The following is a 12,449-nucleotide window of genomic DNA, read 5'->3' as shown; positions in this document are numbered from 1 at the left end:
ACCGTACTGGTACTGCGCTCCTTCACGGTTGCACATTCAGCAAATCCCCATCAGAGGGAGTTCCCTTTGAATTCATTTTCCCCATTCACTGTGTTGGTGGTGCTCACAATATGCATCATACCTTCTGAACTAGCACTCTGGACAATCCATGTACGTGTTGATTAGTCTGTATTGTTCCAATCAATGTCTTAAAATTAACTCAATTTAAAAATAAATAAAAAAGGTACTTTAAAATGTGAAAAATTGCATTTTAGAATCTAGACATATTTCATATGTCAGAGCACACGATAAGGAGGATAACGACTCCAAGATGTTGTCACGGTTCACACATCATAGAGTCTGACAGGATAACGACTCCAAGACGTTGTCACGGTTCACACATCATAGAGTCTGACAGGATAACGACTCCAAGATGTTGTCACGGTTCACACATCATAGAGTCTGACAGGATAACGACTCCAAGATGTTGTCACGGTTCACACATCATAGAGTCTGACAGGATAACGACTCCAAGATGTTGTCACGGTTCACACATCATAGAGTCTGACAGGATAACGACTCCAAGATGTTGTCACGGTTCACACATCATAGAGTCTGACAGGATAACGACTCCAAGATGTTGTCACGGTTCACACATCATAGAGTCTGACAGGATAACGACTCAAGATGTTGTCACGGTTCACACATCATAGAGTCTGACAGGATAACGACTCCAAGATGTTGTCACGGTTCACACATCATAGAGTCTGACAGGATAACGACTCCAAGATGTTGTCACGGTTCACATTCATAGAGTCTGACAGGATAACGACTCCAAGATGTTGTCACGGTTCACACATCATAGAGTCTGACAGGATAACGACTCAAGATGTTGTCACGGTTCACACATCATAGAGTCTGACAGGATAACGACTCCAAGATGTTGTCACGGTTCACACATCATAGAGTCTGACAGGATAACGACTCCAAGATGTTGTCACGGTTCACACATCATAGAGTCTGACAGGATAACGACTCCAAGATGTTGTCACGGTTCACACATCATAGAGTCTGACAGGATAACGACTCAAGATGTTGTCACGGTTCACACATCATAGAGTCTGACAGGATAAACTCCAAGATGTTATCACGGTTCACACATCATAGAGTCTGACAGGATAACGACTCCAAGATGTTGTCACGGTTCACCCATCATAGAGTCTGACAGGATAACGACTCCAAGACGTTGTCACGGTTCACACATCATAGAGTCTGACAGGATAACGACTCCAAGGCGTTGTCACGGTTCACACATCATAGAGTCTGACAGGATAACGACTCCAAGACGTTGTCACGGTTCACACATCATAGAGTCTGACAGGATAACGACTCCAAGACGTTGTCACGGTTCACACATCATAGAGTCTGACAGGATAACGACTCCAAGACGTTGTCACGGTTCACACATCATAGAGTCTGACAGGATAACGACTCCAAGACGTTGTCACGGTTCACACATCATAGAGTCTGACAGGATAACGACTCCAAGACGTTGTCACGGTTCACACATCATATGTCTGACAGGATAAACTCCAAGGCGTTGTCACGGTTCACACATCATAGAGTCTGACAGGATAACGACTCCAAGGCGTTGTCACGGTTCACACATCATAGAGTCTGACAGGATAACGACTCCAAGACGTTGTCACGGTTCACACATCATAGAGTCTGACAGGATAACGACTCCAAGACGTTGTCACGGTTCACACATCATAGAGTCTGACAGGATAACGACTCCAAGACGTTGTCACGGTTCACACATCATAGAGTCTGACAGGATAACGACTCCAAGATGTTGTCACGGTTCACACATCATAGAGTCTGACAGGATAACGACTCCAAGATGTTGTCACGGTTCACACATCATAGAGTCTGACAGGATAACGACTCCAAGATGTTGTCACGGTTCACCCATCATAGAGTCTGACAGGATAACGACTCCAAGACGTTGTCACGGTTCACACATCATAGAGTCTGACAGGATAACGACTCCAAGATGTTGTCACGGTTCACACATCATAGAGTCTGACAGGATAACGACTCCAAGATGTTGTCACGGTTCACACATCATAGAGTCTGACAGGATAACGACTCCAAGATGTTGTCACGGTTCACACATCATAGAGTCTGACAGGATAACGACTCCAAGATGTTGTCACGGTTCACACATCATAGAGTCTGACAGGATAACGACTCCAAGATGTTGTCACGGTTCACACATCATAGAGTCTGACAGGATAACGACTCCAAGATGTTGTCACGGTTCACACATCATAGAGTCTGACAGGATAACGACTCCAAGATGTTGTCACGGTTCACCCATCATAGAGTCTGACAGGATAACGACTCCAAGATGTTGTCACGGTTCACACATCATAGAGTCTGACAGGATAACGACTCCAAGATGTTGTCACGGTTCACACATCATAGAGTCTGACAGGATAACGACTCCAAGATGTTGTCACGGTTCACACATCATAGAGTCTGACAGGATAACGACTCCAAGATGTTGTCACGGTTCACACATCATAGAGTCTGACAGGATAACGACTCCAAGATGTTGTCACGGTTCACACATCATAGAGTCTGACAGGATAACGACTCCAAGATGTTGTCACGGTTCACACATCATAGAGTCTGACAGGATAACGACTCCAAGATGTTGTCACGGTTCACACATCATAGAGTCTGACAGGATAACGACTCCAAGATGTTGTCACGGTTCACACATCATAGTGACTCCAAGATGTTGTCACGGTTCACACATCATAGTGACTCCAAGATGTTGTCACGGTTCACACATCATAGAGTCTGACAGGATAACGACTCCAAGATGTTGTCACGGTTCACACATCATAGTGACTCCAAGATGTTGTCACGGTTCACACATCATAGAGTCTGACAGGATAACGACTCCAAGATGTTGTCACGGTTCACACATCATAGAGTCTGACAGGATAACGACTCCAAGATGTTGTCACGGTTCACACATCATAGAGTCTGACAGGATAACGACTCCAAGATGTTGTCACGGTTCACACATCATAGAGTCTGACAGGAGGCATGTACAGGTCTAAAATCATCATGATTTTCTGAAAAAGTGGTTTGTGAATTTTTTTTTTTTTAAAGAGTAAAAAGCATGTAATGAGAGAATTGTATGTGAGAATTGCCAAGACAACGGGAGATACCTATGCTGACATGGAATGCTGTCTCTATGGTTCCTGACAGAAAGGTTACTTAGAAATCATCTGGAAACAGTTTTAGGAACAGAAACTAAAACAGACACTAATACAAATTGAATTGAAGAATAATAATTTGTCCAGTCTGTGGTTGCAGAAGCAGAACAGGCCCTAGCGTCTGCTGTTTATTAAAGGCTCATGTACATGAACATACAACAAGGCCTTTGGGCAAATTGTGGTTGTTGAAAACACGTTCGGTGAATCTCCCCGTCCATTCTTTATTGTGTACCTCAGAAGGGATAGTCCCAAGTCTCTTCAGAAGCTCTGTAGATTATTATTATTATTGGAATACACTTGAGGTGTTATCTTGTCCCTGTTCATTTCCTGACTGAATGAGCAGGTGGACTCTTTCTGCATGCATGCAAACACACACACACACACCCCCACACACAACCTTTCACTAGGGTAATTACCAGGCGTAAACACTGCCCTTGTAGTCCATCGTGTCTGTCAAGCTCTCCTTAAAATTTGCCAAATGACTCACTAAACTTTAGGCTAATCCTTGAAACTACAGTGACAACAACATTGCAGGCAGTGACTTGTGCGTATAGATGTATTTGGATTTGCGTACGACACATTCTTTAATAACAGTCACATGACTGAGGGAGTATAGGCTAGCAGTACAAACATTGGCAGGTCGAAATAAAACCTCTGACCAAGAGCGAGGAAATTAGCCGTGAGGAGATAAGATCTCATGTCAGGGAAAAGTGCAGATTAAATACGGAATGAGTTATAGCATTTCAGTAAATGACATTGATTGTAGTTTTATTTACTTTACCTTTATTTTACTTTTATTTAACTAGAGGTGGCAGGTAGCCTAGTGGTTAGAGTGTAGAGGTGGCAGGTAGCCTAGTGGTTAGAGTGTAGGGACGGTAGGTAGCCTAGTGGTTAGAGTGTAGAGGCGGCAGGTAGCCTAGTGGTTAGAGTGTAGAGGCGGCAGCGTAGCCTAGTGGTTAGAGTGTAGAGGCGGCAGGTAGCCTAGTGGTTAGAGTGTAGAGGCGGCAGGTAGCCTAGTGGTTAGAGTGTAGAGGCGGCAGGTAGCCTAGTGGTTAGAGTGTAGAGGCGGCAGGTAGCCTAGTGGTTAGAGTGTAGAGGTGGCAGGGTAGCCTAGTGGTTAGAGTGTAGAGGTGGCAGGGTAGCCTAGTGGTTAGAGTGTAGAGGCGGCAGGTAGCCTAGTGGTTAGAGTGTAGAGGCGGCAGGTAGCCTAGTGGTTAGAGTGTAGAGGCGGCAGGTAGCCTAGTGGTTAGAGTGTAGAGGCGGCAGGTAGCCTAGTGGTTAGAGTGTAGAGGTGGCAGGGTAGCCTAGTGGTTAGAGTGTAGAGGTGGCAGGTAGCCTAGTGGTTAGAGTGTAGGGACGGTAGGTAGCCTAGTGGTTAGAGTGTAGAGGCGGCAGCGTAGCCTAGTGGTTAGAGTGTAGAGGCGGCAGGTAGCCTAGTGGTTAGAGTGTAGAGGCGGCAGGTAGCCTAGTGGTTAGAGTGTAGAGGCGGCAGGTAGCCTAGTGGTTAGAGTGTAGAGGCGGCAGGTAGCCTAGTGGTTAGAGTGTAGAGGTGGCAGGGTAGCCTAGTGGTTAGAGTGTAGAGGTGGCAGGGTAGCCTAGTGGTTAGAGTGTAGAGGTGGCAGGGTAGCCTAGTGGTTAGAGTGTAGAGGTGGCAGGGTAGCCTAGTGGTTAGAGTGTAGAGGTGGTAGGGTAGCCTAGTGGTTAGAGTGTAGAGGTGGCAGGGTAGCCTAGTGGTTAGAGTGTAGAGGTGGCAGGGTAGCCTAGTGGTTAGAGTGTAGAGGCGGCAGGGTAGCCTAGTGGTTAGAGTGTAGAGGCGGCAGGTAGCCTAGTGGTTAGAGTGTAGAGGCGGCAGGTAGCCTAGTGGTTAGAGTGTAGAGGTGGCAGGGTAGCCTAGTGGTTAGAGTGTAGAGGTGGCAGGGTAGCCTAGTGGTTAGAGTGTAGAGGTGGCAGGGTAGCCTAGTGGTTAGAGTGTAGAGGTGGCAGGGTAGCCTAGTGGTTAGAGTGTAGAGGTGGTAGGGTAGCCTAGTGGTTAGAGTGTAGAGGTGGCAGGGTAGCCTAGTGGTTAGAGTGTAGAGGTGGCAGGGTAGCCTAGTGGTTAGAGTGTAGAGGTGGCAGGGTAGCCTAGTGGTTAGAGTGTAGAGGTGGCAGGGTAGCCTAGTGGTTAGAGTGTAGAGGTGGCAGGGTAGCCTAGTGGTTAGAGCGTTGGACTAGTAACCGGAAGGTTGCAAGTTCAAACACCCGAGCTGACAGGCACTGTTCCTTGGCTGTCATTGAAAATAAGAAATTGTTCTTAACTGACTTGCCTAGAAAAGGTTAAATAAAATAAAAATGGTTTGCATATTCACCAATTGCCAGGAATGGTATAACTAATCTAGACCTTTTTTTAAATGGAACAAACCACACACAAAGGTGCCGTTTCATGGACACAATTAAGCCTAAGAGAAGGACAAACTGACTAGCTTTAAAAATAATAATAATCATAAAATGTATTCAACATTTATGTAACTAGGCAAGTCAGTTACGAACAAATCCTTATTTATAAGTAATCAAAAAAAAATATATATATATATCCTTATTTATAATGACAGCCTACCGGGGAACAGCAGAATGACAGTTTTACCTTGACACCTCGGGGATTCGGTTACTGGCCCAACCACAAGGCTCCCTGACACCCCGTTTTCATGGATGGATGAATGGCTTGATATTATGGAGGACGACCACACCATGTATTTTCATCATGAGCAAAAGCTATTGGTTTTCGAAGCAAAGTTGCAAAGGAAAACAAATGTGATGCATGTCATAAACACCAGAGACCGATTGATAATTGTATTAGATTCCTCGTGTCGTACTCATTGTTTAGGAAGAATTATGTTTCAAATCGGATGTTAGGTACAATATTTATTGAAGATTAAATCAAGCCTATAAATTCAAATGACCAATTTGTGTGCAATCAATTAGTTACATTCTTCTCAGTGATAAAATAATGTGTCAGGAATGCTCATTTTATCTGTTTCTAACTACAGAAACCTATTTCAAAACAATCTGAGATTGTGAGTACATGACTTGTTGAAATTACGTGGAATGACCCAACAGCAAAGGTCCCTGCCTGGGTTGTTGTTACTGTTGCTAATCAGTCAAATAACTAAATAGCTCATTCACTCACACCCCCAGCCATTACCCAATGCTCTGCTTGACGCACAATGTAGACTCCTAGTAGGAGCAGCTCTCCACTCTTTTCTGCTAATAGTTGCCTGGGCAGCAGCTAGTGTGCTTTATGGATCTCCACTGCCCAGACTACCTGGTTAGCATGCCTCTCGAGATTGACGTACCTGACATCCTTTCTTGTGGTGAAATCCGACTACCACGATATGCAACACGGGTCCTTTGAGTTCCTCTTTGCCATTTAACTCCATGGCCCCCGATAGTTTTGGGCAGTTATGTGTTGTTTTCCACTTGAGAGACCAATGTAAACAGCGTTGAAATGAACTGGAGTTGCTCTTTTAGGTGTTCCTGGAATCGACGTCCGCAGTCACACAATCAACCCGAGGGACTTTCACTTCCGCCTCCTCATTTTGAGTAGCGGGATGACGTCACTCAAAATGAAGCGCCGCCGCTTTGGGCCATGACTCTTTAATGAATGTTTTCATTAATCATTTTTCACCCAATCAAAAAAATAATAAAATGTTTTATTCTGTCTGGGCTGCATCAAATTAGTGAATTTATGATTTAATTGACCATAGTCATAATGAAAACGACCCCCTCCCAGTGCTTGGAAACAATAAAACATCAGTGTTTGATTGTTTCAGTCTGATTATTTTTTGGGTTGATTAGTCGATCGATTACTTCCGCCTTTCTTCAAACGAAACATGGCAGCCACTCCAGCTACAAATCCGTCACAGTTGCTCCCACTTGGTTTGTATGATTTTCTTCATATTGTGTATGAAATTATACAGATAACAAGCACGTCGGTAACGCTCAATGCGGGGTTGTATATTGAAATATACCCATTTACAGATATGTAATGCAGGAGTCATGTAAACTAGTAGTTGTAAGCATGTCCGCATTGCAAAGCTAGCTAACGTTAGCTAGCTAAGGAGCAAAAGTAGCCAAACCTTACCCGCCGGCCAGGATGTCACAGATATGAGCTAAATGTTTCAACTACAGCAATTTTCTGTATTACATTCATGCCGTATGACTTTCATTTATATATTTTCAAATTAAGTTAGCTAACTACATTTTGAAAGAACGCTAGCTAACTAGGCAACCAACCAGATTAGCCAAATTCAAACTCTCGCGGGAATGTTTGGGCCTCTCCAAATCAGGTCCTGCAGTCCCAGGTGCAGGCTTTTGTTCCAGCCCATCACTAAACCACTTGATTCAATCAAATAATACATTAGTCATGGTCATCTGTCTGGACAATGATTACACCTAGCAGAATCAAGATGTGCGTTAGGTTGCTGGAAGCCTGACACAAAAGCATGTAGTTCTCTTGATCGTCGGTCTGTGATTTCAACATGTTTTTCTTGTGTTCTTTCAGAGCTCGTGGACAAATGTATAGGTTCCCGAATCCATATCGTCATGAAGAACGACAAAGAAATTGTTGGCACCCTGTTGGGTTTCGATGATTTTGTCAGTATCCTTTACACAAACGTCCTACGAAACATCTAATTATTTATCCTTCATTGTAGAGCTGTGGGAAACCCCCTTTTGAGGGTTTTGGAGACCTACGCTCTGATAGGATTTTGCTCTCCAGCCCTAATCTAACCAACACACCCGCTTGTATTAACCAGCCGCTCATTCGGACCTTGACTATCTGAAAAGGGTGTGTATAGGGCTGGAGCAAAAGCCCTCACCCCCCCCAGTCACTCTCTAGGGGGAGGGTTTGCTACCGCTGCAGAAGTATGGTACATTGTACAAAACCAGTCGTTGTTGAATTTAAACGTTTGCCATACTGTAATCATTTAGTTCGTCAATGTACAGATTATCCTTCACCCACCCACCTTCAGACATGGTGCTCGAGGACGTGACAGAATTGTAAGTACACAAGTATTACAGTTCACTTACATGGAGTGGAATCGCACGGCTGCTTATACATAGGCTGTGTCCCAAATGACACTCTATTCCCAATATAGTGCACTACTTTCAACCAGAGCTCATAGTGCTTCAATTAAAAGTAGTGAATGATAGCCTATATGGATTGCTCTCTTGGGCCCTGTCTAGAAAACAACCCTAGCTAGCCCACCTATGCACTTGGGGAGAACTGAAAGGGTGGCTGTTGTCTTTGATAATTTTTAGGGCCTTCCTCTGACACCGCCTGTTATAGAGGTCCTGGATGGCAGGAAGCTTTGCCCATTCGCACTACCCTTTGTGGTGCCTTGCGTTCGGAGGCCGAGCAATTGCCATGACAGGCAGTGCTCTCGATGGTGCAGCTGTCAAAACTTTTTGAGGATCTGAGGACCTGCCAAATCTTTTCAGTCTCCTGAGAGGGAATAGGTTTTGTTGTGCCCTCTTCATGACTGTCAGTGTGCTTGGACCATGTTTGTTTGTTGGTGATGTGGACACCAAGGAACTTGAAGCTCTCAACCTGCTCCACTGCAGCCCCGTCGATGAGAATGGGGGCGTGCTTGGTCCTCTTTTTCCTGCAGTCCACAATAATCTCCTTTGTCTTGATCATGTTGAGGGAGAGGTTGTTGTCCTGGCACCACACGGCCAGGTCTTTGACCTCCCTATAGGCTGTCTCATCGTTGAGGGAGAGGTTGTTGTCCTGGCACCACACAGCCAGGTCTCTGACCTCCATATAGGCTGTCTTGTCGTTGTCACTGATCAGGCCTACCACTGTTGTGTCATCTGCAAACTTAATGATGGTGTTGGAGTCGTGCCTGACCATGCAGTCATGAGTGAACAGGGAGTACAGGAGGGGACTGAGCATGCACCCCTGAGGGTCCCCTGTGTTGAGGATCAGCGTGGTGGATGTGTTGTTACCTACCCTTACAACCTGGGGGCGGCCCGTCAGTTGCAGAGGGAGGTTTTTAGTCCCAGGGTCCTTAGCTTATCGATGAGCTTTGAGGGCACTATGGTGTTGAACGCTGAGCTGTAGTCAATGAACAGCATTCTCACATAGGTTTTCCTTTTGTCCAGTTGGGAAAGGGCAGTGTGGAGTGCAATAGAGATGGCATCATCTGTGGATCTGTTTGGGCGGTATGCAAATTGGAGTGGGTCTAGGGTTTCTGGGGTAATGGTGTTGATGTGAGTCATGACCAGCCTTTCAAAGCACTTCATGGCTACAGACGTGAGTGCTACGGGTCGGTAGTAATTTAGGCAGGTTAACTTAATGTTCTTGAGCACAGGCACTATGGTGGTCTGCTTCAAACATATTGGTATTAGACTCGGACAGGGAGAGGTTGAATATGTCACTGAAGACACTTGCCAGTTGGTCAGCACATGCTCGCAGTACACATCCTGGTAATCCGTCTGGCCTTGTGAATGCTGACCTGTTTAAAGGTCTTACTCACATCGGCTGTGGAGAGCGTGATCAGTCTTCCGGATTAGCTGGTGCTCTCATGCATGTTTCAGTGTTATTTGCCTTGAAGCGAGCATAGAAGTAGTTGAGGTCGTCTGGTAGGCTCGTGTCACTGGGCAGCTCTCGGCTGGGCTTCCTTTTGTAGTCCGTAATGGTTTTCAAGCCCTGCCACATCTGACGAGCGTCAGAGCCGGTGTAGTAGGATCCTACTAAGTCCTGTATTGACGCTTTGCCTGTTTGATGCTTTGTCGGAGGGCATAGCGGGATTTCTTTTAAGCTTCCCGGTTAGATTTCCACTCCTTGAAAGCGGCAGCTCCAGCCTTTAGCTCAGTGCGGATTCCCGCCTGTAATCCATGGCTTCTACAAATAATCTAGTCACTGGTGCTTCCTGCTTTAATTTTTGCTTGCAAGCAGGAATCAGGCTGGAATTAGAGTCAGATTTGACAAATGGAGGGAGAGCTTTGTATGAGTCTCTGTGTGTGGAGTAAAGGTGGTCCAGAGTTCTTTCCCCTCTGGTTGCACTTCTAACATGTACAACTGATTTAAGTTTCCCTGCGTTAAAGTCCCCGGCCACTAGGAGCGCCGCCTCTGGGTGAGAGTTTCTTGTTTGCTTATGGCAGAATACAGCTCATTCAATGCTGTCTAAGTGCCACCCTCTGACTGTGGTGGTATGTAAACAGCTACGAAAAATACAGATAGTGTGGTCTACAGCTTATCATGAGATACTCTACCTCAGGTGAGCAATAGTTCGAGAGTTCCTTCGATATCGTGCACCAGCTGTTGTTTACAGAAATACATAGTCCGCCGCCCCTTGTCATACCAGACACTGCTGTTCTATCCCGCCGGTACAGCGTATAACCAGACAGCTGTATGTTGATAGTGTCATGATTTAGCCACGACTCTGTGAAGCATAAGATGTTAGTGTTTTAATGTCCTGTTGGTAGTTTATTCTTCCTGCGTAGCTCGTCAATTTTATTCTCCAAAGATTGCACGTTTGCTAGTAGAATGGAGGGAAGTGGTGGTTTATTCGATCGCCTACGAATTCTCAGAAGGCAGCCCGCCCATCTTCACGCAAATCGCAGGGATCTGGGCCTGTTCCCGAGAAAGCAGTGTATCCTTTGTGTCAGACTCCTGAAAGGGGAAAAAAAAGGATTCTACCAGTAATCGCAGTAATCCTGATGTCTGGAAGTTATTTTCGGTCATAAGAGACGGTAGAGGCAACATTGTGTACAAAAATAAGTTTAAAAAAATAAGTTGCAAATAAACAAACAAAACACTAGGTTGGGGACAAGTAAAACATCTGCCTTCCTCTCGGGCGCCATCTTAAGAGCAGTATGTTGTTAAATCCAGTAAACCCATTGGAGGTGAATAGCTTCAGCAGGAGCCTATCACCACACAGCTTCAACCTGTCCCGATTCTTTCAGCTCTACAGAGGTTCCTGGTGTAGGACAGGTGTTGAATCTTTCCTCTTGATGACTCTCTTGTTTTTAGTGAAATCACACCGGAGGGAAGGAGGATCACCAAACTGGATCAGATACTGCTCAACGGCAACAACATCACCATGGTGAGCATATGATGACATACTATAGATTTATTATTATTATTATTATCAAATGGAGTGCGACAGACCACCATCCTATCCAGAGGGTGTACTTGTATATCAAGCTGCCGTACATTACGGAAACAGGAGATAGGCTCCTGTCCTATGGGCCATTGTTGCTCAGACAATCTAGTAACCTTTTTACTAGATTGTCAAATGCTTGACGCAGCAGCCGTATGCTGATTGTCCTGACCATTCTGTTGTATTCTTCTCTTTTCCAGCTCATACCTGGAGGTGAAGGGCCTGAAGTATGAACATAACATTTAGCTGAAAACATTCTTTTACGTTGTGGATGTATACTTGCCTTCCTATCAGTACTTTCCTCAGTTTGTGATGTTTTATTATGGTTCTTTAGTTTTGAGAAAATAATTGTAAACAGAAAGTTATTTTTTTCCTAACGAAGGCTTGATAAAGGTTTGTGTACAGAGCAACAGTTGGTTGGAACTTTGACATGTGTAACGTCAACCATTTCTACTTTAGTGGTGAGAAACAGTACAATTTTTTTTTTTTTGTTATAAATAAATCAGTGATTGAAAATAAACCCCAGTGTGTTCATTTGTAGCTCTTAAAGGACAAGGCAGAGCATCATGAACTTCTTCTTCTTATCTTAGCATCATGAACTTCTTCTTCTTATCTTAGCATCATGAACTTCTTCTTCTTATCTTAGCATCATGAACTTCTTCTTCTTATCTTAGCATCATGAACTTCTTATTGTTATTATCTTAGCATCATGAACTTCTTCTTATTATTATTATCTTAGCATCATGAACTTATTATTATTTTAGCATCATGAACTTCTTCTTATTATTATTATCTTAGCATCATGAACTTCTTCTTATTATTATTATCTTAGCATCATGAACTTCTTATTATTATTTTAGCATCATGAACTTCTTATTATTATCTTAGCATCATGAACTTCTTCTTATTATCTTAGCATCATGAACTTATTATTATCTTAGCATCATGAACTTATTATTATTTTAGCATCATGAACTTATTATTATCTTAGCATCATGAACTTCTTCTTATTATCTTAGCATCATGAACTTCT

General features: G+C 44.2%; 2 protein-coding genes across 3 annotated transcripts in view; one reads left to right on the top strand and one right to left on the bottom strand.

Moving 5' to 3' along the window:
• Positions 1-6,844, bottom strand: part of LOC135563732 (late secretory pathway protein AVL9 homolog) — a 52,791-nt gene extending 45,947 nt beyond the window's left edge. For both annotated transcript variants that reach the window (XM_065006882.1, XM_065006883.1), the window contains exon 1: positions 6,605-6,844. In XM_065006882.1, the coding sequence (XP_064862954.1) occupies positions 6,605-6,688 (84 nt within the window). In that variant the 5' untranslated portion in view covers positions 6,689-6,844. The remainder of the gene's footprint in view (positions 1-6,604) is intronic.
• Positions 6,845-7,077: 233 nt separating this feature from the next.
• Positions 7,078-11,936, top strand: lsm5 (LSM5 homolog, U6 small nuclear RNA and mRNA degradation associated). The gene is made up of 5 exons (XM_029654668.2): positions 7,078-7,187; positions 7,813-7,908; positions 8,282-8,309; positions 11,287-11,359; positions 11,617-11,936. The coding sequence occupies exons 1-5, from the start codon at positions 7,142-7,144 to the stop codon at positions 11,647-11,649; spliced, it is 276 nt and encodes a 91-aa protein (XP_029510528.1). The 5' UTR covers positions 7,078-7,141; the 3' UTR covers positions 11,650-11,936.
• The last annotated feature ends 513 nt before the right edge of the window (positions 11,937-12,449 follow it).

The sequence above is a fragment of the Oncorhynchus nerka genome, linkage group LG22, assembly GCF_034236695.1.
Source record: "Oncorhynchus nerka isolate Pitt River linkage group LG22, Oner_Uvic_2.0, whole genome shotgun sequence".
NCBI classification, from domain to species: domain Eukaryota; kingdom Metazoa; phylum Chordata; class Actinopteri; order Salmoniformes; family Salmonidae; genus Oncorhynchus; species Oncorhynchus nerka.
The sequence above is the reverse complement of the archived record's forward strand: the minus strand, read 5'-3'. Positions and strand labels throughout refer to the sequence as shown.